This window comes from Salvia miltiorrhiza, chromosome 1, assembly GCF_028751815.1.
Source record: "Salvia miltiorrhiza cultivar Shanhuang (shh) chromosome 1, IMPLAD_Smil_shh, whole genome shotgun sequence".
Taxonomy (NCBI): Eukaryota; Viridiplantae; Streptophyta; class Magnoliopsida; order Lamiales; family Lamiaceae; genus Salvia; species Salvia miltiorrhiza.
Window position 1 is genome coordinate 46692986 of NC_080387.1, and position 26788 is coordinate 46719773.

The following is a 26788-nucleotide window of genomic DNA, read 5'->3' on the forward strand; positions in this document are numbered from 1 at the left end:
AGTGCCTAAAGTGTAAGCAGTAAGTTTACCGGGTTTGGTAGAAGTCTTTCGTGAATGCCCGCAATAGTCTGATTGGATGTCATGGATCATAATCTCATCTTCAGATGAGCGTAAAAATATATATTCTTCTCGTCTTATTTGATTTTATTTATATTTTTTTAAAATTGTCTTATTTAACTTGATTTATTTTATTGTTAAATAATTATTTTTACACTATACTACTATTAAATATGACATCACATTATTTTCACTATAAGTTACTCTCTCTATTTTTTATTAAGTGTCTATTTTAATATTTTTCTTGCTCTCTAATAAGTGTCCTATTTCAAAATTTGAAAGTATAATTATGACATTCTTCCTATTGTACCCTTATTTAATATTTGTTTGAATAGAATAATTAGTTATACATATACATTTATTATAATAATTAATAAGGTTACAGATGTAAATGTGTTATTTTATTGGTATGTGTATTTTGATGACTACGGACACTTAATAAAAAACGAGGAGAGTAACACTTATATGACACCACATTAACACTACTATTCACTCTGTCTCTAAAAATTGTGACCTTATTATCATATAAGGATGTCTTTAAAAATTGTGATCTTTCCTTATTTGGAAATGATCCAACAAACTTTCTGTCTCATTATTTACAAAAAGATATGAGATTCAACCTTCACTCAAACACAACTACCACATTTTTTCTTAAAACTCGTGTCACTTCTATTGGGTCATAATTTTAAGGGATGAATAGAGTATTAAATATGACATCACATTAAATATGACACCATACTACTACTAAATATGACATCACATTACTATTAATTTCTTAAAATTCGTATCGAAAAGAAAGTGATCAAGTTTCGCGGGACAGATGAAGTATAATAATAGAATATATTCATTAAAATATTAATACATTGTAACATAAATTAATATTTACCCTATATTAATTAACGAAGGCAAGTTCATAACTGCCAATAAGATTATGCATTGGAAAATTTTAATTTTACATCTGTTTTTTTTAGTGAAAACAAAATACTCCCTCCGTCCCGTTAATAATGGCACGTTTTCCTTTTTGGGCTGTCCCGTTATTGATGGCACGTTTCCTATTTTGGAAAAAATAAGGGATTGATTAATGTTAATTAAAATCCTAATTAAACACTTTAAAAAATACCCTCACTCTTAACACACTCTCTCTCTCTCCCAATTACTCACTCGCCGTCTCTCCTCCTCTCCACGGCGACTCCGTCTCTCCTCCTCCTCCACGGCGACGGCGCGACGACTTCGCATCCTGTCGCCGCCTTCTCCTGCCCTCTCTACCCTCTTCTTCATCCCTCCACCACCATCTCTTAAACCCTAGCGCGGCCTCCACCCTCCACCGCCTAGCGCCACCACCACCCTCCACCGCCTCCACACCTCTGCGCTTGCTCCATCCGCCGCCGGCTCCGAGATCTGAGCGGCTCCATCGTCGCGCCTCCACCCCTATGAAGGCCGCCTTCTCCGCGATTTGAGTCCTTCCTTCCTGTTGGTGGTTCCGCCTCCAAAAATTAGGGCCCGATGCTCACCCAAGCTTTGATGTGCTTCGCCGGCGACGACAGCGGAAATGGCGGAATCTGGGTTTGTAAGTTTTGATATTCAATCAGTCAAAATCTGGGTTTGTAATTTTGTGAGAATTTATTAAAATGCTTCGAGCCACTTTTTGGTGATTGGAGATGGGTTTGTAATTTTAGTGTTTGAAAACCCATCTGTAATTTTTCGCAGCATTTGGGTGTAATTTTTGGTGATTGGAGATGGGTTTGTAATTCTTTGGGTGTAATTTTTCGTGCATTTTTTTGGATTTTGTGTTTGACAACCGATCTCTCGCCTTTCTTCCTTCCCTCTCTTCCACCGCTTTCTTCCCTCTCGCCGGAGTTCTGTAAAGGGAGGGTCGGTGGTGGCTTCTCTGCCTTGGCCAGATCCGATAGTACAGGGCCTACAAGCTTGAGTTGAGATCTGAAACTAGTGGCTTTAGTTGCAGAATTTCTTGGATTTCTTGAATTTGGGGGAAACACATTTGTTGGACGGAGATGAGGAGGACAGACGAGGCGAAGGGAAGGCGGCGGCGCCGCCACCGCCGGCGGCCTCGCCGGTGTTGATGAAGAAGAGAGTTATTTTATTAACTATATTTAACATTAATTAACAATAACATTAAACATGTGGTTCCTACAACTTTTCTCTTAATAACACTCTCCTTAATACCCGTGCCGAAAAGAAACGTGCCGTTAATAACGGGACGGAGGGAGTATGTAAATCAAGTGTCGTTCTTTATATTAAAAACAATTAAGTGCGAGAATTATTTGTGTTTCACGATCATGGATCCATCTGCTTTTCACAATGAAGGCACAATAAACTTTGCATAAAATATTATTTTTTAAAAGAAAAAGGAAAATAGGAGATTGGTAAAGTGGGAGGGTAAAAGTGAGAAGTGAATAAGACAAAAGAAAGGTTTGCAGTTGTTATAGTTGTCGTTTTCTTGAGTCCAAAAAAGCTGTGAGGCTATGCTATAATAATGTAGACTTAAATGTCTTTCTCCACATTTCCAATTCCCGGTGGTTTTTGACTCTTTTGCCTTTTCCACATACAGACAACACCACACAACACGCCAAATTTTTACACCAAACTCAATTCAATGCTTCCTTATCCAAATTCCACATGAAAATTCACTATCATATCAAAAAAAAAAAAAAACCCCCAATGTTTCGTGAAATATGTAAATCGTGATTCGTGAGATTGTCTTAGTAGATTAGTTTTGGCTTCCTTGTCTAATAAAATTATTTTCAAATAATTTTGAGTTAATTTAATTTGGTAATGTAAGATTAACGAGTAAGTTAATGTGAATATGAATGTGAATGTACACACTCCACCGACTATAAACCCTTTTGTTTTATGTGATGCTGTTGTGCATATGCCACCCTAAGTCATGACTCATCATCTATATGTATATATGTGAACGATATTGTGGTATTTTCTTAATAATAATAATATGAGAGCATCCGCAGCGGTGGGTGCGATGGCCGGATCGAACTCGGCCTATCGCACCCACCACCATTGCCGCACCCGGGTGTGAAGGAGGGGGGGCGTTGCTACGCACTCATGAATAGTGGGAGCGAAGGAGGGGGCGTGTAAAACACGCGCCCCTTTTCGGCCGAAAAAAAAAATTAAAAATAGCCGTTTTTGACCGTTTTTTTTCCGTTGCCGATTTTTCTTTTTTTTCTTTTTAATTTCTATACCCCCTCTATATATACATATACAACCTCATTCTCTTCTTCATCCTCTATCATTCATCCATTCTCCTCATTCATCCATTCCCCTCATCTTCTAAATTATTTCAACAAATAGCAATGGAAGGCGATTGGAGCAACTATTGGCGTGAACATCCTCAAAATCCATCCCCCGACGAATCAAATGCTTCCAGGCAAGGATTCTCGCCGTTCACGCAAGAATCGAATGCCTTTCAAGCGGCGGGCACCAATTTGAACCCCCGTTTTGCCGCCGTTGCCGAGCCCGAGCCCGACGTGGAGGAGATTGCTTCTATGCCGGCGGCATCCAAACGTAGCAACTATTATCCGGCAGAAATGGTGCTAATTTGCCGTTTGTATTGCGAGCACACCCACGACTCTGTGGTGGGTGTCGACCAAAAAGGGGCGAAGTTTTGGGGCTCCCTCTGCGCCGAGTACAACGCTAAAAGGCCCGAAGGATCTATTTCACGCGACGTCACGCAAATCAAATCTCACTTTCAACGGGTGTCGAAGGATGCGAAGAGGTTTGAGGCCATGCACAAAAAATGCCACGATCAATGGAAATCAGGCATGAGTGATATTCAAATCCTGGAGCAAGCAGAGGCAATGTGGCTAGCCGAGTACCGTGTTCCGTTCCGGTATTCGCATGCATGGAAGATCTTGCGCGAGTCGAAGAAATTTTCAAGTCTCGGCGGGGATGTTCACTCTGATGTCCATTCGGACAAACGATCAAAGGGGTCCGACGGTCTTCCCACAACGACTTCTAGTGACGCCTCTATCTCCACCCGGCCCCAAGGCCAAAAGGCGGCCAAGAGAGACAAGCGGAAAGGCAAGAAAAAGGCCGAAGAGACGTCGGAGGATAACCAAAAAGCTCTCGGGTACATGGCGAATATGGTGAATGCAATGGAAACGTTCTCCCAAGTTCAACGTGACCTCGCCGATAGCATGTTGATGAGCCGGGACACCTCTCAAATGAATCCCGACGAATTGGCGTTTCACATGTGCAAGGTGGCGGAGATCAAGCAACGACACAACATCCCGTAGATTTTTAGGATTTTTTATTTTATGTTTGTTTTAATTTAAGTAATTTAGGATTTTAATTTCTTGTATTTCTTTTATTTCTAACAATGTAGGATTTGAATTTTAATTCAATGAAATTTTAATTTCTTAATTATTGTAAAATGGAAACTAGAATAAAACTAATTCAAAAATAAAATAAAATCTATTGCACCCATAGTGAGTGCAATACCATTGTGGGAGTGGGTGCAATAGAAGTGGGACCCATTCTATTGCACCCACTATGGGTGCAAGCATTGTGGATGCTCTGAAAATGCAGCAGCTAGTTTGTACAAATACATATTCATTTCCGTTGAGAAAGTGGTGAATGGTGATGCTTATTGAATGGGTCAGCTCGTCAGAAGAGTTATTGATGGGACTTGAAAGTATTTATATGAGTGAATCAAATTTTTTGAGGCAATGGTATAATTTATTTTTGTGTCTAAATAAAATTTTAATTGGTTTAGGACTATATATTCAATCATTTATTATAATAAATAATTGTTCTATGGATTCAACAACAAGTATATTGAAATTATATTAAAAAAATTTGTATGTGTGCATTTTAAAAAATTGTTTCATTTTCTATAAAAATAATTTAATTTTAATTATTAATAATTCATAATCTTATTTTAATTAGAGGATCGACTTAAACTCCGCAATGAAAATTAACTAAGAAATAAAAAAGGGGATCGAAAATAACACAAAATTTAACAAACTAATATAACAAATCACCGTAAAATGTAATGCAATTAGCTTGAATGCTACGATTATTAAAATAACTACGGCGTCATTATGTGGCCTCATCAGTGGTCTTTCGTCCTTTGGTCCAAAAGAAATCTCTGCATCAGTGTTCATATTGGTAATTATCATTACCTAACTTGCCTAGGCTCTGGCAGCCCCAATTACAACTTTTCTGGCTCTATTGGATGCTCCATCTATTTCTCCTCCAGTGATCATTCTTACTTCTTCATTAGGCAGCTGCGGTGGTGCAGGCGGTCGCCTCTGCTCCCTTTGATCTCTCGAGCCTACTGCCCCTTATTATCTTTTGGATTACTTCAATTGGCCTCTCCTCACGTGGAATTTCAGTACATACTTCGGGTGTGTGCACTCATTCGTGGTGTGACCAAATCTATTGTGAAACTCGCAAAGCAAGTCATTAGGTCCTGTTGCGGAGATCCCTTTACATATGACTTGGGCGGATGAAACTAATCATTGTTTTTTATAGCATGAAAGATGTATTATTGGGTTCTGTTCAGGGGGTGTACATTTCATATGTTGGAGCTCTGCAGATTTCGTTGATGTTTGATCTCCTATTGTCGACTCTTCTTCTTAGTAAGGGGCATTGTTCATTGACTTCTCTTCTCCCCTCATCGGCTCCTCTTTCCAGCATCGGGCATTGCTTTGCTGTGATATTAAAAGCAATCGGACCTCTGGGTGGGGGTGCCCTTGGTGCCGGCCTGTTAGGGTATCAAGCTTCCTTTCATTCATCTCCATTTTCGAATCTCTTAATCCGATTTCTGTCAGCTTCTGCTTTTCTAGCTGCTTTAGCTTCCTCCAATTGTATGTACTCGGGCAGACGGGACAGTAGACCATCAAAGTCCTCGCTGTTGTGATCTGTAATGCGTCGAACAGTGGTCCTGGTTTGAGTCCCCAGATGAAAGCATAATCCTTTATTACTGACTCGACCTCTGGTACCTCCAATGAGGCCATATTGAATCGAGCAACGTACTCCCTCAAAGTCTCTTGCGGTTCATGTTGTATGTCCATCAGGGACATGATCGTCTTTTCTGCTCTTTTGGAACTGGCGAACTGGTGCATGAACAGGTCGTAAAGCTCGTCAAAATTGTGGATAGATCCTGACTTTAACTTGCGAAACCATTGTTGAGCCAAGCCTGATAGGGTTGTTGAAAAGAGCCTACAACGAATACCCTCACTGTATTGGTGCAACGTCATGAGCCCCTCAAATCAGGTATGTAATGCGCCGACAACACATCTGACAGAATTTCCTCTGACAACACATTTTACAGGTTTGTAACGCTGCATGTAGACCTCTTGGGTGGTGGCTCCTCGCTTGTTTCCTGATTTCAAAGATACACTACTCGCTCATGTAGACCTCTTGGGTGGTAGCTCCTTCCTTGTCTCCCGATTTCAAAGATACACTACTCACTCTTTCGATGGTGCTTTCAGTGTCTCCGAGAACTCTTCCTCATAAATAGGCTCTCGTCGTCCCTTCTTATTCTTCAGGGTTGCCTGCAAATCATGTACTTGTTGCTGCATGATTGCAAGTTTAGTTGGTAGATCCATCTCATTTGCTCCGCCTCGGTGCAATTTCTCTAATGCCTCTTGTGTTGATTCTCCCACGTCTTCTATGAGTACTTGATCCATGGGATCACGCAAGTTTTTGTTGACAGGGTTCTCCTGAGCTCCAGGGTTTTCTCCGTCCTTTGTTGCCTCAGTCAAGATGGATTTGGTTCTTTTGGCTCCCTCGTGGGTTTTCTGCGTTTAAGGATCACTACCTGGGGTAGTAACTGGTGGTGCATGGGTGGTGAACGGAGAATTTGATGTTCTGGCCATACTCATTAATTGCCTCATGAGTAGTAAGTTGAGGGTTTGTAACATAGCATCATTAGAATTCGTTGCAGGGTTGTTTCATGCGGGTGTCGCTATGGCAGTGCTGTTGATGACTGTATTAACCGACACTCGATCAATAGACTCGTTATTGCCGACGATCCATGCTGCCAAGTCCAAGATTCGATTATGACCGTCATCTCCTTGGTTGAAATCTACGTTGAGGTCACGGTTGACATTGATATTGTCGTTCTCCTTCTCCATGGCTCAGTAATGAATTAACATGCGTGGAAAGAAAACGTTAACAAAAAACTATCTTCAAACGTCTAGCTTGGGTTCCGACTTTCCAAAGACGGCGCCAATTTTTGTGCCCAAAAATATCATCTATAACGAAAAACTAAAGAACACGAGAAGATTGCTAAAATATAGAGAACTTTGGTATTGAATATAGCATAAGGCTTTGAATAATTGAGCGTATGTGAATGATGATTTTACAATAGGGTTTTACACGTATTTATAGGCTAAAACATCATGAATTCTAGTAAGAATATGACTTCTTTTGGGCTTAGAATCGGACTTGAACTCTTGATGGCTATCTTGTGTTTTATCTCGATCTCCTTTATGTCGATATACTTGAGATTCTCTGGGATAAGGTTTGTCCAGGGAAATCAGACCTGCAAGATCATCAGCAGCATTGTGTTAAAAGCAACAGCGCTGTTAGCAGCGAATTTGAATTGGATTTGTTTCAATCTTCCTATCTTCAAGTGATGCATATTTTTATCCTCGTCAATTACTTTTTATGTTGAATTCTTTATGATTTGTTTTATATAATAGCTTGTTTATTTTAGGATTTTTCTCATATTAATTTTTTGTTATTATGTGAATTATTAAAATACTATTATTAAATATAATTTGATTAAATATTCCTCACTCCTGTTAGTTGTTAAACCCGAAGTTGGTTCTGCAGTACATATTGCTGGAAAGGCCACCATTACGACGATGTAAGAGCGTACTGCCTGGTGATGATTGACCTGCCTGGCATGAAATTTATCTTAAGTTTACTCGTACACAGCTTGCTAAACTACTGTATAGACTAAAAAGAATTCCGTACAGTCATCTTGATTCTCGAAAAAGATGGAGGTGGCCGCAAAGGTGACTGCAAAGGTGGCCGCATAAAAGGTGGCCGATTTTTAGTTTAAAAGAGGATTTAAAACAACACATCATCGCTAAACACTTCGATATGGTTGTAGACAAAAAAATGGTGGATGGCCTCAAAATTTGTCAAAAAAACTAATTTTGGTCCCGTGCGATGCACAATGATAGTTATTTAACTAAATGAATAAAAAGTATAAGAAATTTATATTATTTGAAGTTGAATATCTTTTTATATTATACAACTATATTAAAATTGGTAATATTTTCATAATAAAAATATAAAATTTTTAAGTCAATAGATCTCACCAATACTAAGTGATGAGTAGGGCAGTCTAAATGGATATTGGATTTTGGATAATCCAATAACCGAACCGAACCGCTCCAGATCGGTTATCCAATAACCGAAAATTTTGGGTATTGGTTTGGGTTCGGTTATCATTTTCTTGAAAAATTCGGGTATCGATTAACCCGATCGGGTTAACCGAATAACCGATAACTATTTAATTAATAATTTAATATATATATATATATATATATATTTTTTAATTATAATGATTATTTAAAAATTAAAAGTTAAAGCCTTAAATCCTAATTTCAATATGAATTCTGAACACTCCCTACCCTACCAAACCCACCCGCCGCTCAACACCCCACCCTCTCTTCTCTATCCATAGTCTCCAGTCGGCGACGCCGTCAGCTGCTGCAAGTCCACGGTGTCGCTGCCTACCTGCGCGCGACGTCGACTTCCCTCTTGCGTGCGCTGCAAGTCCCCGGCTGCCTTGCTCCACTTCTCGCCAAACTACGCCGCTCCGACGAGCTGCCGCCCCTCTCCGCCAGACTCCACTGCTCCGCCACGAATCGCCGAAATCTACTCGATATCCAAAATCTGAATTTTGTGCCTTGAATCTACTCGAATCTTTATGTATTTTTATACTTGAATTTACTTGAGTTTGTGAATTTTTATACTTGAATTTTTGTGCGCTGAATCATCATAAACTTTGACAAAATCTGAATTTTTATGCTCTGAATTTTTGTGCGCCGAATCTATTGAAATGTACTCCAAAATCTGAATTTTTATGCGCTGAATCTACTGGAATGCACTAAAAAATCTCAATTTTTATGCTATGAATTTAATCAAATTTTTGTATTGTTCAAGACTAGAGTGTTGGACTATGCTCTCAATTTAATCGAATTTTTATGCTCTCAATTTTTATCCTTTTTGATATAATGCACCAAAATATAATCATATGTGTGTGCCGAGTTCTTAAATTGAAATTCAAGGCTGTGACCCTACATTCAGTGAGAAAAAATTGAACTATGTTTTATTTTTTTTTTCTGTTTGAGAACCTATAAGTAGATCTGCTAATGGTGAGAATTGCGATTGATTAAGTGGTGGATTATGAATTTTAATTTTTTAAACGGGTATTTTGGATACCCAAATAACTGAATCGGTTAACCGAAACAGTTATTGGATAACCGAATATCTAAAATGGTTCGAGAACGGTTAGTAAAATATGGCAATTTCGGGTTCGGGTAACCGAAAATTCGGGTACGGATAACCGAACCCGAACCGATCGACAGCCCTAGATTGATGGGGAGTAAAATATGTGTGTGACTAAGATCTCACAAATATAGATGATTTTTATAGTTATATGCTAGTAAAATCAATGACCAATATCTCAACAATATATTTTTATCAACAATCATTATTAGCTAGTTAAAATGTTCATCAAAATATCCATATATTTTTTATATGACCAATATCTCAACAACATATTTTATCAACGATCATTATTAGCTATTTAAAATGTCCATAAAAAACTTCATATATTTTTTTATTTCAGGTTTATACTTATAAAGAAAGATTTTCTAGAACTTTTGCTTTTTTATGCATATTATACAACTCGAACTTTTTTCAAAATATTTAATTTGTCCCAATTATATAGGTTGATTGAATTTTGCACAAGGATTAAGAAAATCTTTGAAAAGAAAATTATACAAATAACTTCCTAATATGCCCATATTTATTATTTAGCGATACATCAATGCTACAGTTAATCAAAAAATTAAACAGATATATTTGTATATGATTTAAAAATGTTTGAGAAAATTAACCTATATTTTGGGACATCAGAAAAAGAAAAACAAGTCTATTTAGTTGAGACGGATAGAGTATATTTTATCCACACAAATGAGGACAATAGAAATGAGAAGAAGTTGGATGATTGTTTTGCGCACACTAAAATTTATACTTTTTTTAGTGTGAATTTATGGATTTTTTAAAGATAAATTTGAAACTAAAATAAATAATTTTTAAGTGGAAGAATTTGATTGAGGAAAACGGTAGTATAAGATAATGTAAAAGTTTAAGATTTTTGTAAAGAAAGTAAAAGATTTATTTTAAGGTTCAATGCAGTGAAATTATTTTGAATTGATGTTTTCATATTCTCCCTTTTTTAGAAATTGACACTTTATGTTAATGTGTGTGAGAAAAAAATTGATTATCTTCATGAGTTCAAATTGTAATAACGAATTTGATTTTATTAAAAAAAATTAATCCTACTCACTTGTCCGCTTTAATAGTCCGTATTTTATATTGAAAATTTATAAAATTGGTAATAAATGTAGTAAATCACTTATTTTGATAGAGAGGTACTACTCTATAATATCCTCAAATTTTTAAAATTGAAAATTTAATCTTTTATGTTTGTGTGTGAGTTAAAATTTACTTTTAATGAACTACTTTGATTATACTATATAATATTGATATTATGAGTTATTTTGTTTAAATAATTATAATTTAGATTATTTGAATGTTTTTGTCCCTTTTATACTATTATTATATGGATATATATATATATATATATATATATATTAAATTAATTTAATAAACATTCATCGACTATGATATCTTATCTTTTATAGATTATAATCAATAAATATATATACACATTTATTATATGGAATGTATCATTTATATAACACAATTTGTTGTTAATGGTAAATAATTAAATCTTCTTAAATGTTGATACAAAATTATCAATATATAAGCATGATATGCCATTTATACATATCATTTTTTTTTAATTATATAATTAAAAATAAAAGTTACTAATTACAACAATATTTAGTCGTTATTATATACTTATATAGATGTATTATGTTATCTCTCGTATTTCTTTCTTTATATATATATATATATATATATATATATATATTGGAGAGAGTTCAATGGAGACCACTCCCTTAGATAAAGAATAAAAACTAAATCTTGTGTGTCGATTTTGCTTAATCTAACGGACCAAAAATTGTAGATTTTTCTTGCATTTAAATCTGTAAAGGTCAAATAAGTAAATGCATAATATTTTGTAACTGATATCGTCCATATATAATTAAATTCATTCAGCATTATTTTATATTTGGCAAGATATACTAAATCCCAAAAAATTAGTTAAATATTGTGTATCAGCCGTTTTTGTATATGTTTCAGTCACTCCTAAAAAATGAACATACTAATGTTCGTCGACATGTTCGTACAAAAACAAATGAACATACTAATGTTCATCGATATGTTCGTCGAAATAGATCAGGTCCCAGAATGGAAAGAGAGGAATTTTCGGGATTTGTTCAACGGGATGAATTCGGTCAATTTGTTTTTTTACATATTTGACCTTTTTCGATTAAATAAATGCTAATCGCCAATTTTTAATTACATGAAAAATTAAATTCGAATGCAATCTGGATTGTTGATTGAGATTCAATAAATGCCTTAATTTGGTCTTTATTCTCTATCTAGAGAAGTGGTTGTCGTAGAATGCAACTCTCTCTCTCTATATATATATAAAACTAAAAAATTGGGAGGAAGCTCCCTGGATCCATCAGTGGACATCTTGATTCGTGAAAAATTGCATGGAGTATTAATAAATTTCATATATGTACAGAAATGTGAATGAATTTCAATAATTAATCATGTATTGCGTTTGCAGATCGTTTGAGTTCTTGATTGTTAATCTAAAAATAAGAATTATTGTGCAAAATATATAAAGTAAAAGGAAATAGTAAGACAATATTAAGAAGCATAAAACCCGAAATGCATGCATGAGAAACTCAAGGATGGGACGTTGTAAGAAAATCGTACAGTGTTTTGTGCTTCACTTCTCAGAACACAAACCTTACAATAGACATGTATGTCCCAAATCCCAATTACTAAAATTAAAACATTCCATATCCCCATTGTCTATTGTCAGAGAGAGAAACACACTGGCCCAGTAGAGTAGAGGCACCGTACATTTTAATTTCATTATATTTTTCCTGTTGGCTGCCTTTTTTGTTCTGTGTTTCGTTTTCATTTTAAAGAATGATGTTATGTGGTAGTTTTCTATGTTTCATTCTGTTACTGCATTTGATTGATTTTGTCTGACCAATGAATCTCTAATTTTAAAAGTCATTAATTTCAATGAAATTCAAGAGTTTGGGAACTTAAAGATTGATTGCATCGGAATTAAGAGTTTGTCTTCTCCTTTATAATGTCCTATACTATCAAGAACTCAAAGGAAAATGTACATAATCACGCTTGATCCATTTTATCCATGATTACAATTAATAATTGAATCGTGATTTTTCACAAATTTAAAATCACTCCCGCCAAATATTCAATTCATGGAACTACTTAATTACATACACTGCATATCTAATCAAATCACACGCGAGAATCAATTGAGAGAGAAAGAGAAGTGACTCTCACACATTATCTTGCAAACAATTACTTTAATCCAGTCCAAATTTAATAAATTCACATTACAAATTAAACTATCTAATACAACACATGCACCCAGCTGTACTTATTATTGTTTCAGTAAAACTCACAAGTCTACTTTGCAGAAGCAAATTACCTTTGAACCTGCTTTCTGCACTTGTTCATCTTGGTGATTTCATCTGCACGAACAGAGGCAAAATGCTTATATCTTTCTCTCAAACCAGGAAATGGAGCATCAAGAATGTTATTTAACAGCGGGATGAAGAATTAGCAGCTGAAAAATCACAATCATGCAAGCATGGGATGATGCTGATTGAATGATCATATAAATAGAGCATATATAACCAAGCCAAGCTACAACGGCATCTACAGCTCTAGCTTAATCCTGTCGGACCATGTGAATATATTTGAGTGCACTCGGTCTCCTCCTATGTCTTCTCCAGTTGCACCTGCTGCAATCCTGATGATATCTTCAATTAGAGCAAAGTTTCCCAATATATCAACATGGGCTCCACTTTGGGTTCCCCTGCCTTGTAGTAAATTTGCAGGAGGGGCGTGATTATACTCCCTTATGAAGGTATGGATACCCGAGGGATTAAATCTGGTCTTTCCCCTCCAACCTTTAGCAAACATAAATCCAGCACTTAGAACTGGTACAGTTTCATCTCCGTCTATGGAATATACTCCTCCTTTTAGACAATGGCATTTGGATCCACCATCAGCTGAGGTGTCAATTTGGAAAGGAATAGTGCATTCTGAACTAGGACTCAGCTTGTATATGTATGCTCGTTCAGTAGGGATACCTACTCCGTACATTGAAAAGATCTCCATGTCTGGGGCGTCTGGTAATCTGCACCAAGGATAAAAGTTGCTGTGAGGGACGGAGATCCGAAACCAATTTAGGGTTACTATTACTAATGTTTGATTATTTGAAATAAAATCTAACTTCTAATGCAGACAACCATGGAAACTGCAGGATTATGAAGTTTAAGACTCAGCCAAAGACATCCAATGAAGGATACTTATACAAAGGAAGTAAAGAGTGTTACTTTGTTTCAAGAGGATTTGACCAGTATTTGTAATGATCATATTTTTTGTCACTCAGATCATCCGCGATTCCATATGAAAATTGTGCACCACCACGCTTCATCATCTTTGGGGCAACGAAATATAGCAAGTCCAGCATTGAATTAGCTGTGTAGACCTTATAATCAGCAACTGCTTTGATCCCATCGATGCCCATATCATGGTACTCTGTCCATACATCACGGCATGTTGTGTTTGCAAGATTATTACCCTTGATAGCACCCTAAAGGATCATCCAAAACATGGACATCAATGAATCTGATTTTCTTGAAGCCAACAAAGACATTTCATCTTTAGCATAAAAAATCAGTTTTTGAATGTTTCTAATTCAGAAAATGGAGCAAGTAAATATGTTATTCTACTTTTCTGGGCAGATCATGGAAATAAACAAGCAAGTGCTATTTTATTCTTTAGTGCAGCCTATATGTGTGAAGTTGAGAGGGTTCACCATCGATTAGGCTGAGAGCTCCCCAAGTAAATAAATGAGTGTGAGCCAAAAAGTTACCCTAAAATCAGCACTCTCAATCTCTGATGAATGCAAATCAGCCACTTCCTTTCCAAATGATATCAGTCTTCCATACTTTGTGCGACTATAAGTGGTCAAATTCAGAGTCTTGTTATCACCCGTTGTTTGATCATAACCATTCTTCTTTGGACTACATATGTGACCTTCTTCAGGGGACCAATCAATTCCACCCCAGATAGTATCCCCACCCTTGAGTAACATCGACATTGTTGAGTCCCAAGTACGAGTCATTCGCAGCACATGCTGTAAAGTCTGAAAGCCAAATACATCCTTATCCAAAATATTTGGTGCGACAGCCCTGCAGAAGCAGCAAAAAGTAACCAAACCTGAGCTTGAGGACGGGAGGAAAAGGGGGAAATAAAAGAATAAAAAACTCAATTCTGTGAAGATTTATAATCTCCCTCCAAAAAACTCTAACAAATAACCAAACAAAACCTTTTTTTTTCCGGGGGTAAGGCCTAAGGAGTGGTTCTTAACATCTACATTGAAGATTCATCATCGCACCACAGAAAAGATTCATCAATTCTTTGCATACAGTTAACTGCATATTTGTGCTCAATAGCAGATAGGCATTTACGTATAACCAGAAGAAATTATGTCATAAGCTTCTTCTAGGAAACCACAGCATACCAATTGCACTGAAACTCAATATAATATCATTCAACTAATAACCATGAAAGAAAGATAAACAGAAGAACCTAAGCGTGTAGCAACCAAATGTATTTTGCACAACTCATGATGGCGCAATAACGCAACAGAAACGACAGATGGGGGCAGTTATGCTAGGTTTGAGAACATTTGTAATTTTTCAAGTAATCTACCAGAAAACCGTGCGGCATCCAGGTGACTATTAATGGAAAATAGCCACACATTAATTCATACAACAGTTGCAATATAGTGGAAGAGCTGCAGATCACTATGACAATCATTCCAAACCGGTAAATCAAGAGAGTTAGACAAAAAAAACCTTGCAACTGCAATATCCTTGGCTTCAGCAGAAAATAATCCTGAAACTACTCTAGGAAGACCTAGAAAAGGTCCACCAATGTTCATTACAGCCTTTATATGCTTTGCGCACCAATTTGGTCCACCACCACCACCCATTGGTGCAGGTGCCTCCACCCATTTCATAAAATGCAAGAAATACAGAGCACCCATTGAATGTGGTACTACTACCACCTTTTTACCACCATTAACCGTAACCAAGAGCTCTATGTTTTTTTTCATTCTGCTGAGAGTCTGGTCTCGAACCTGAAGATTAGAACATAGTAAAAGAGAAAACAATTTGTATATGATTAGAAAGAAACCAAGGATGAGGAAAGTTCAATAGAAATATGAAAGCTATAAGCTATACGAATAAGGTTAGGTCGCCTTTATCTGTGTAAATGGCCATCTTTCATGGCAGAACTTAATCAATGGTTCAATCCCATTAAAGGCCCTAAAACTGGCAGGGCTCCACGTACAATGAGCTTTTCTAATTACTGCCATATTAGTTTGTTCAAAGGATCATAAGAATTCTAAGTAAGAAAGTGGCACACCTCAGTATTTTGAAATGAAAGCCTCCAATCATATGCTGCCATAAACATATTCTTGTCCTCATATCCTATACGAGCCAAGTTGGCAATCAAAAGTGCCCACACAAAGTACCCAGGAGTGAAGTAATCAGCTGCTACAAGTCCAGAAACAGGTCTGATCTTTATGCCAGGAGGATCTAGTCCAGTTTCATTATCCAGTGACATGTGCTCAACCCAACACAAGGGTCTGCATATATAATGCAACTTCTGAGTGGAAAACTGAAAAGATTTTATAGAGCAACATAAGCTAACTTAGGCAAATCAAGCAAGCATCAAACATGCAACTCTTTTAAAAAATCCCTGAAATCTATCAAAATAACATTACAAAGAAAAGGAAAACATTCCAAATAAACATATATCTGCACTGGTGCATATGGAGACGCAAACTGAGAGGAGAGATCTCAGTAAAGCATATGAATAGTATCTTAGTATTTGACAATTATCAATGTGCAGCCATTACGGAATCGCATCGTATAAATGGCCATTGAGCATGCACTACCTTAAATTAATAGCAGATGCATTAAACATTAGTATCTATCCAGTACAATGTTTCATATTATATTGAAGGAATAAGTCAGCCATTTTGTAGCTTCATTTGTAAATACATAAGCTTGTTCCATCATATCCAGCATTGATACATCCATGTCAATTATCAGTCAGCAATGCAACATTAATTGCTGCAACTGTACGATGAAAATCCTCTCCAGTTCCAAGCAAGTGACAAAATGAACCTTGCGAGTAGCATTGAAGCTTTTATCACATCTATTTTCTCGGAAAGGTTCAAAGTTCAATTGGTATTGTCAAGCCAAAATCAACAATCATCGGACGGAATGTAAATTTCGCAAACTCGATTAACCTATCAGTTACTAGCTAAAATCCACCTTGAATATACTCCACATGCATGTATCATATCCCCCAACGGATCATAATCAGCACAATTGATAAAAACAACAAAATTATATGTTCTGTTGTCCCATAGAATCCGAATGCTATAAACATAGATATGCTACAGTATTATTAAAAATGATTTAGGAATTGATGGATACCTTCTGTAGACTTCACCAAATGTTCCACCCCACAGCCTGTTTCTGAACAACCCCTCAGCACAAGAGTGCCCATCCCACAATTCGAGCCCCCCCGTCACTATCCCGGGGACGAAAACCACCGGATGCTTCGCTTGCAACCCGTCCTTGGCTAACTTCAACCCTGGCGGATCCGGCAGCGGCCCCGTAATCGCCTCCGTTACGTACTGCGGCATTGCGTTGAACAGGAACAACAAAAACCACCACATCGAGCAAATGCATCCGACGAACCAGCAGCACCTATCCACACAATTCCGTTTCCTCCTCGCCGCCGCCGCCGGAGGCGAGCTCCGCTGCGAATTGAGTTTTGAATCCGATTTTTCCTCCGATTCCTTGGTCAATGTCTCCTTCTTCTCGTCCGATTGAGGCCTTCTACCACTGGCGCCTTTTCTACGCCTGAATATCGCCATTTATACGTATCTTGTATCACTGTGTATAACATGCAGAAGCGTATAAGCATAAGCTACAAATTTCCTATTGTATTTTGAGACAGTCAAGAAAGAACCATGAGCTGTATCGTCTCTGTGCATATTGTCAGATAGAATGGATGATTAATTTTATACCCCTGATTTGCTTTGCAATAAATGAATGCAAAATGAGCTTTCCGAGAGCTTGATCAACCGCTCCATAGCCAATCAAAACCAGTAAACACAAATCGATGAAGAACCAGTGGTTTTTCTGCAGAGACGAATATGAATAAAATCTACAAATATGTATATGAGAAAGAGAGAGTTTGTGTATTGTGTAGGGAAGGTGAGAGGTGACTCGTGACTCTCTGAAAATTTTGGCGAATGAAATTGAGTTCATAAATATATACTGCGATACGGAGCTGCTGAGGTTAGAAATAGCGATGCTTCAAGGTATTGTACAGTTAATCTAGGGTAAAGAGAGTCAAAAGGACTTTTAAATGTACAAGCCCGCATTGCGAGTTTGAAAAGTTTGCCGAAAACACGAGAATTGACATGTGAGGTGGTGTCGAACGGTGAAGGAGGAGTGTCACGTGGATTTTCTTGTCAAATATGTGGAAAGACTTTTGAAAACATTTGGAGTGTTTGCGACCGTTGATTTGTCTAAATTTTACAGCGCAATCGGGATAATCGTGCGCTTGTAATGGTCTTCATCTTGGTCCACTTTTGGGTGTGTTTTATTCAAATTATATTGATTCGAAATTATTTAATCTAAATTTAAAATTATTTAAGATGAATTTTATCTGAGTAAATCGAAACTCATAAGTTAATATTTTATGTATTAAGTATGGTATGTGAAAAAGTGAAATGATGAATAAATGAAAAAAAATTATAATATAAAAAATTGCTCAAATTTTATAGGACAATCCAAAAAGAAATACTGCTCAAGTTTCATAGAACGAATGAAGTTTAAAATTAATAACAAATGTGATTATAATTTATATTTGTGTTGGCTAGTGATGGAATAAATTATACCTCAAATTAAATGTCTCAAATTTATTATAAAAAAAAATGACTCAAATTTAATACATCATGATATTATCTTTAAGTATAATGTTGCATTTACCGAAAAATCGAACTCGGTGAAATTTTATCGGGATAACATTCTTACAGTCCAACCCAAATCCAATAAATATTTTTATGATGCATAAAAATTTCAAGCTTAACCGGGCTACATTGACCCGAGATGATGGGCAAAAAACTATGTGACTAGCTTGTCGGACCAGATCATTTTTTGGCTACATTGACCCGAGATGATGGGCAAAAAACTATGTGACTAGCTTGTCGGACCAGATCATTTTTTGGCTACATTGACCCGAGTTTTTGGGCCAAAATTTATATGACGAGCTTGTCGGACCAGATCATTTTTTATAGTTCTAGTTTACAATAATTGATTATTACTATAGAATTGTTAGAGGTAAATATGTTCAGCTTATTTTCTTCTTCCATAAGGAAACTTAAGTTGGAGGAGTGTTTCAAAATCGAAATACTATAGATTAAATCATTAAGGTTGTGTTTTTTTTAATCGTAAGTTTATCAGAAAAGATAAGAGGAGAAAATTTTAACACACTTTAGTGATTCCCACTAGGGCTGAGCATCGGTTCAAAACCGAACCGAACCGACCCATTTGGAAGAAACCGAAACCGAACCGAACTTGGCAGTTGACAGACCGAACCGAACCGAACCGACAAGAACCGAACCGGCCAATACCGATCGGTTTCGGTCGGTTACTGAACCGACCGACATTTTTTTTTCCCAAAAAACATTGAATCTGCCAATTCGAAAAAATGATTCTTCCAGCCTATTCGAAAATGTGAGAGAGCTTTGCCTTTGAATTCTAGTATGATTCTCTCTCTCTAGCTTCATCTCTCCCGTCGAGCAGGCAACGATCGTCCCCGCCGTTCTCACGGTCAAACGGCGTGGTTCAGGTGCCAGCAAGAAAGAAGTTTGGCGGCGTCAAGTGCGCCTAGGGTTTTTCAGGCGCAGCCGGTTGGGCGACTGGTGGTCGGAGGCGGCTCCTCTTCACCGAGTGATCGAGGGAGGAGAGGGAGATGGGTTGGATCTGTGTTTCTTCGGGAGAGATCTGAGCGAATGAGAAGAGAAGAGTGAGGGAGAGAGAGGGCAGCGGCTGTTGGTCACCAGGCGCAGCTCTTCTTGCCGTTGTCGAGGGTGGATTACGGCTGTGGCAACCTTCAGATTCAGGGCCTTGGTCTGCTTCAAGCGGCGTGCGGCGTGCTGGTCTGCTTCAAGCTCCAGCGACTGCTCCAGCGGCGTGCGGCGCCGGCGACTGCTTCAAGGACCAGCAGATTTGGGTTTAGGGTGGGGGAGCGCGGTGACTGCTTCTAGGGTTTTCATTTTGAAATGGAGGGGAGGTGGAGCGCGGCGCCCAGATTTGGGTTTGGCGTGGGAAATGAAAAATGTCTAGGGTTTTATTATATATATATATATATTAAGTATCGGTTTAGTTCGGTTCATAACCGAACCAAAAATATAAAACCGAAACCGAACCGATATATCATCGGTTTTTCAATCTTAAAACCGAACCGAAAACCGAACCAGAAAACTAAAAACCGAACCGAACCGAATTTGATCGGTTCGGTCGGTTTTTTCGGTCCGGTTCGGTTCATGCTCAGCCCTAATTCCCACTACTTTTTATCATATGTTCTCTTTGATGGAAAAAATATATGAAAATATTATAAAGAGATACTATATTTTCTCCGTCCCATGAAACATAAGTCGTATTCCTTTTTAGGTCATCTCACGAAATTTGTTACGTTTTCTTATATGGTAAAAGTTTCTCATTTTTTATAGTTTTTCACTTTTTCACTTACCATACTTAACACACTAAGCCCATGTTTGGTTGGGTGTTTTTAGAGGTTGAAAATATATTCAATTAATTAAATCCATTACTTGTTGTTTGGTTTGGGTAATGAGTTGACCATTACTCTTATTTGATGGTAACTCAATCACCCAATTTGCTACCCCTCAAAATAGAGGGAAAACAAAAGAAAGGGAATCCCTTACTGATGATTCATTTCCATTGTTTAATCAAACACTCAATAAAAGTAATGATTATTGTTACCATTTCACTTCTTTATTTGATTTCATTCCCTTTTCATTCATCTACTTGAACCAAACGAGCACTAAATACTATTTTCTTAAATCTCGTGCCCAAAAGAAACGACTCGTGTTTCGCAGGACGGAGGGAGTAAAAGATAGAGAGAGAACATGAAATTGAAAGATAGAGAAACACATTATGTGGGTAAAATTGAAAGATCATAAAAATATACAATATGAAAAAATATTATCTCACCTATAACTTGTGATAATATTATCATGAATTGTAGTGAAATATGGGCAAATGAGTTGTCCGAAAAAAAATTCCGATCTGAAGATAATTTTTCAATTAAAAGAATGTGTAAAAAGAATAGAAAAAAAGAAAAAGAAAATATATGTATTTTATAATTTTCCATCAAAGAAATGCACCATAAAAGCTAAATGAGATCGGTTAATTAAGAACCAATACGCTAATTAATTTTTCGCGCAACCTAGCTAATGTTTTTATGTAGTGGCAAGTATTTATTGTGGTAATATATTTAATCCAAAAATAAAAAGAGAGATATTTGAGATGGGTTTTTTTTAATAAATCTATGCGGTCACATTGTGGCCATCCACAATTTAGTTTAATAGAAAAAATTTTAATTTATTTAATTTATTTTTTAAATAAAAATAGGATTTAATTATTTTATTGTATTCTCTACATTGTAGTTGTTTTTTGTAATATTTTGCATCTTTTATTTTTAGTTTTATTTTTTGATAAAAATAAAAAAGTTACAAAAAAATTGTAAAAAATAACTACAATGTAGAGAATATAATAAAATAACTAAAACTTATTTTTATTTTAAAAAATAAGTTAAATAAATTAGTTTTTTTTTCTATTTAAGTGATTTGTGGGTGGCATACTATTTAGTATCACTCTCTATTTATTTTTATTTTTTTTGCTAAATTCGTTTGAACCCTATATTTCTTTCATTGATAGGATTTCTTAAATCCCATGAACTATTTGCTTTGTTGGGATCGATGAGAACTTTTTAATTTCTACTAATATTTAATTTTCGAAACGAGCTAATAATTGGCGCTTTCCACTCTCCCTTTGGAACTAACATTTTGAAAAAGAAACTTAGAAAATACTATGAAGCGGAAAAAAAGATGGGCTCCAAAAGCAAAGGCTAGTAGTCTGCCAAAGCCTCTATAAAAAGTATTTTTCTTGTTTAACGGAATATGAAAATTTTCCAATTCGACTACTTTTCTTTATCTCATTCCTTCTTCACCAAGCAGCCTGTTTTTAATTTTTACTTATTTTCCTCCTTCTTCGTTAGCTATTGAATTCCTGTTCGAGCCGTAAAATTTAGAGAATAAACAAGAATATTTATTGTTTATTGAGAACAACTTACAAAGTAAATGAAAAAAAGGCTAAAAAACTTGTCTTTTACACTGAATATTTTTTTTTACACTTATAATGTAATAATATAATTAAATTTACACCGCCAATTTTAAGCATGCAATTGATTAAAGAAACTAAGTTTTTAATTGTTTTACAGGACAACAAGAGTGAATATAAATATGTTGCAGGTAATAGGACCTTGCGTATTTTAATTAATAATATAATTACAGTATACCAATCAATCAATACTACATTTGTTAAAAAAAAAAATCGATGATTTAAAAATAAATTTAGCAGCTAGACCGATCTACTTTTTAGATATTAACATTCCAATATTCAATTATCTCTACTTGGAGAGCTAAAACGAAAACCAACAAGCATTTTTCTATCGGTTCGAGTTAATCTCTTAGCTTTTGTTTCTAAATTCAAATTTATATTTAAGCTTTTTCTTGTTATATCAGATTTGTCATTGGGGAACTCAACTCCCTAGCTCACATAACCTTGCAGCGCCAATAATGGGCACCAACATGCTCGCGCCGAAAATTTAAACAAAAAGCTTACTGATACTTTTTTTTTCCTCTTTATTTTTGTAAAGAACATTTTATTAAACAAGGATCATTCATACTCAATATTGTATATTTTGGATGCTTATAGTTATGGCCAAACACAAGATTAGGTCGTTACTCATTCCACATATCAGCAAACTCATCGACTTCGAGGGGATTTTCCAGCTCATGTATCCTCTTCCTAGTTTTGGCTTTAACCTTCTTTGCATATTTCCCAGCCTTCTGCCTTTTCCCCATAGGAATCTGGTGACAGATATAGGGTAAGAATTAATTATAACATTTCATTTGGTTATGATTCAAAGTTTGACCATCCATGTTTTCATCTTTAGCATATGAGACGTGAATTGTAAAGCGGAACCATGGAAAAGAACTCACCGTGTTGGGTGGAACGTAGGAAGGATTCTCGTACAATGTTGGCCAGCCAAAGCTGCCACTAACTATCTTAATTGGGTTTAAGCAGAACCTTGGACCAACCTGCACAAGAAATATGTTAGAACAAACATTTTGAATGTAAACAATAGGTGGGTGCTCCTTCACAAACCTCAACCAACGTCATCTTTTCCAAGTCTCCACTGTCCAACTTTTGTGCAGTACCAGTATGGCCAGATGATATCTGCTTAAGAAAAATGAAGATGCTAACGTAAATTATTCTCGTGGAGAAATACTAATAAACAAAGAGGTTTGTTGCACCAAGCACTACGGACAACATAATTGTAGCTAGTCACAGCTAGCCTCTTCAATGCTTTAAGCTTAACACTTTGATGTTATAAAAATCTAATGATTTACTTATACTAGTACATTGCAAACCTGGTAATTCCGGAACCATATGTGGTCATCAGCAATTGAGAAAACAAATACATGGTCATGGTATGGTTTAGATTTCCTGTGATCCTTTGGTGTGGCAAATATCTGAATAACAAAAGGAAACATACAGAAAGTTGAAACCATAAATCAATATAAAGATGGTAAGAAAATCATGACAGGATGGAATAGGCAAGAAATTTAAATTACTAGGGTGCGTTTACTTTGGTAGTAAAATTTTCATTTGAAAAGGATGGATAAGAAAAGGTGAGATAATATTATCTTTTTCTCCTTTTTTTTTATCATGTGTTTACTTTGTTAGAAATAGATGGATAAACAAATTGAAATGTTGGAAAATATTTTCACACCCTCCCAATAGGATAATATTATCCAACATTTGTGAGAAAAGGAGTGAAAAGGGGCTGCCCTGATAAATTTTCCAGCCTGCCCGAAGAAAATTATCCATCATAGGAAACATGTGAAAATGATGGAAAATATACTTTTTCTAACCTTTTCTATCAAAGTAATCACACCCTAACAGTTTAGGGCAATTTTAATGATAGGAAATACAACATTGTAGCATTAGACTGTTCCACTTACAATGTGAAATACTAACCAAGTTATCTTTTGGTATACACTATGACAAGCTTTTAAGCTAGTTTTCTGATATCATGTCTAATTCAACATGTATCTACAAAAAACAACAAACAAGGCCGTGCTTACAGGAAGACCTACCTGAGTAATCATCTCCTTTGAAAGCTGGAAATGGGGGCTTTTATTGAAGTTGGACGAAAAAGTCAGGATCGGTCACGACCCCTTGAGAAGATTTCCAGTAAGTTTGAGTTCCTCCATTGTGTGCACTTCAGGCATATATACACGATAAACATAATTACGGACGACCAATCTAAAAGGCAGAGGAAATGTTTGGGGAATAAGGAGAGTCGAATATCTGATAGCCACAACAACTGTAACCGGCCATACCTGCATTAACCAAAAACTTGACAGAGGGACCATTGGGGCACTTAGCCATCCATAAGTAGAGAGGTCTTTGCCTTTCCTGCACTGAAGAGATATATCACCATTGATGTTTCTACCAAACAGTATTTCAAGATAACTTCAGAAACTCAGAATACCTCAAAAAACAAGCAAGAGAAGCAGCTCCTGAGCTCGACAAGCTCGTTTAGATCGGTGCCTTTGCTCCCCTTGGACTCGACCTTGTTATCTTTCTTACAATGAGGCAATAAATCAACCAAGTTCAACATCAAATGCCGATACCTAAAATCATCCAATCAATAAATCCAATTAAAAGTGTAATCAAATAAAAACATAATACTGGCAACTCAATAAATGCCAATATCTAAAATCACCCATTCAACATTTTCAATAAAAAAAGTAATCAAATAGAAACATGATACTAAGCCAACTCAATTTGCAGGTGCAACGCCAAGATTAACAAGCTCAACACATCAAATACTGCGAAAAATAGAAAATAAACCTGTAACTAATGCGGCGAGAACAAGTAACCAAAACTTTCTCTTTATTCCGGAAGAAAGGGACAGTATCGTTCTCCTTTATATCTTCAGGACTGGTTTTAAATCCAAAAAGCGTTCTTTTCGGTCGCTCCGGCGCTATTTCTTCCTTCTTCTCATTCTCCGCCGCCGTTTCGCCGTGCTTTCTTTTCTTCCCCATTCCGATTTAATCGACTAGAGATTGAAGAAGAGGTAAATGCAGTTGTGGTTAAACCCTAAACCCTCCACAGGAAAGAGGGATTTTGTCATTGAATATTGCTATTTATACATCGTCAATTTTATTATAATCATAAATTTGTTACTAAATTTTGAAATTAATTTTCAATTAAAATTTATCTTTTTTTTTTTAATATATTATAGATTATAGATGTATACACATAATTGGTTATTTTTTTTCAATTTGCATCGTAATAAATTAATAAGTCATTAGTTCATTTTAAATGAAAGACTATTTTACATAATTACTTTTATGCAGTATTTAAGGAATATATTGGGATATTTCTAATTCAATTTTTGATTTCCAGAACTTTTATTACTGATAACAAATTTTATTTCCATAAATTATGTTGTGTGGTAATATTTATACATTTAATGAATACACACACACACTCACACACACACACACACACACACATATATATATATATATAGTTTAATTTTAAAATTTTATATTTTGATAAAATAATAACGAATACGGCCTACCAATAATTATTCTAAACTAGATGAACAATGATTATGACATTTAATTATTTTTTATGCATTAAATGGATAAATTTATTCGAATAAATTATGTCAATAAACAATTAAACTTCTCGGCAGAAATAATAAGTCTTAATGCCAACAAACGTAGAAATTACAATCACAATATAAGTCGGAAAATAATTTACTAAAAGTTTGCAATAACTATATTTTAAATAGGCTGCAAAAATAGTTGATAAGTTATCTAATCGATAGTGTAATGTAATTACGACACATATATAAGGGTATTTTTTGGGGGAAGGGAGGGGGTAATGACTAATGAGGCATTATCTATGTTGTACTGTGGTTCTCTCAATATATATACAGACATTAAATGGGGTGAATAATCACTGCAAACTTATTATATGTATAATACTCCATGCATAAAAAAAAAGGAGTATGAAAAAATTCATCTGATCCTCTTTGATCGAACTGAAAAAAAATGATATCGATAAATAATAAAAAGAGTGGAGGTTTCATGCATCATTTAGGAAAAATAATAATGCGATGTTTCATGTTTGCATGTATTTATTGCAATACTATTTGAATTGTGAAGCTGCTGATTTCATGTTGAGTGGCTCGAAATCAGTTAAAAAATTAGTAAAAACATGACAGTATCTTTGTCTTAATCATAAAAAAATAATACATTATTTATTAAAATAATTATAACAAGTAACTAAGAATATTTCATCCAGTTTGATTTTAAAGGCTGACCTAGCCAAATTTTATTATCTTCGGATGATTGGTGCTCTATATAGGCATTATTAGAAAAACTAATTATTTTGAAATAATAACATTAATACTGTATTGTTGATCCATATTTTTATAATTATACTTCTTACCAACGCTAAATTCATATTAAAATAAAGGACAAATAGCGTCAAAATCCATGAAGTTTGACGCGATTCTCATTTTTCCCTTGACCTTAAAATCTCGCGTACAAATCCATGAACTTGTATTCGATTTGTATTTTTTCCTTAATAACGTTTTTCGGCCATTAATTAAATGATGTGTCACGTACGTGTCATACTTATGCTGAGTAGATTAATTAAGGGCAAAACATCGTAATTTTGCATCTGAATTAAATAACCTCTTTTTTGCAAAACGTTGTCGTATATATTAAGGGCAAATGCTCATTCCTAACGCTAACCACAAA

At 35.7% G+C, this 26788-nt stretch overlaps 2 protein-coding genes and 1 pseudogene across 3 annotated transcripts; 1 reads left to right on the forward strand and 2 right to left on the reverse strand.

Annotated features, from left to right (window-relative positions):
- The first annotated feature begins 3617 nt into the window (after positions 1 to 3617).
- LOC131008942 (uncharacterized) lies at positions 3618 to 4682 on the forward strand. The gene is made up of 2 exons (XM_057936073.1): positions 3618 to 4026; positions 4618 to 4682. The coding sequence occupies exons 1-2, from the start codon at positions 3618 to 3620 to the stop codon at positions 4680 to 4682; spliced, it is 474 nt and encodes a 157-aa protein (XP_057792056.1).
- An 8097-nt stretch (positions 4683 to 12779) lies between these two features.
- Positions 12780 to 17879, reverse strand: LOC130987153 (phospholipid:diacylglycerol acyltransferase 1-like). 2 transcript variants are annotated; one of them, XM_057910796.1, is made up of 7 exons: positions 17651 to 17879; positions 17052 to 17516; positions 15970 to 16192; positions 15399 to 15682; positions 14411 to 14729; positions 13869 to 14128; positions 12780 to 13669 (listed from the first exon to the last, which is right to left on the reverse strand). In XM_057910796.1, exons 2-7 carry the CDS (start codon positions 17495 to 17497, stop codon positions 13186 to 13188), a joined length of 2016 nt encoding a protein of 671 aa, XP_057766779.1. In that variant the 5' UTR covers positions 17498 to 17516; positions 17651 to 17879; the 3' UTR covers positions 12780 to 13185. The 2 variants fall into 2 exon arrangements, with proteins under 2 accessions (XP_057766779.1, XP_057766786.1); XM_057910803.1 differs by lacking the exon at positions 17651 to 17879 and having other exon boundaries at positions 15970 to 16224; positions 17052 to 17191.
- A 4662-nt stretch (positions 17880 to 22541) lies between these two features.
- LOC130987166 (ribosome biogenesis protein BRX1 homolog 2-like) lies at positions 22542 to 25113 on the reverse strand (annotated as a pseudogene).
- Between the last annotated feature and the right edge of the window lie 1675 nt (positions 25114 to 26788).

What these genes read in the sequence shown, in the direction of transcription:
- LOC131008942 (XM_057936073.1), top strand. Translation starts at nt 3,618, where the DNA reads ATGGTGCTAATTTGCCGTTTGTATTGCGAGCACACCCACGACTCTGTG. An exon ending in ACGATCAAAGGGGTCCGACG is followed by an intron (nt 4,027 to 4,617) that starts GTCTTCCCACAA and finishes CTGAAAATGCAG; the next exon opens with CAGCTAGTTTGTACAAATAC.
- LOC130987153 (XM_057910796.1), bottom strand. Translation starts at nt 17,497, where the DNA reads ATGGCGATATTCAGGCGTAGAAAAGGCGCCAGTGGTAGAAGGCCTCAA. An exon ending in AAGGATATTGCAGTTGCAAG is followed by an intron (nt 14,730 to 15,398) that starts GTTTTTTTTGTC and finishes CTGCTTCTGCAG; the next exon opens with GGCTGTCGCACCAAATATTT. An exon ending in TCAAATCCTCTTGAAACAAA is followed by an intron (nt 13,670 to 13,868) that starts GTAACACTCTTT and finishes TCCTTGGTGCAG; the next exon opens with ATTACCAGACGCCCCAGACA.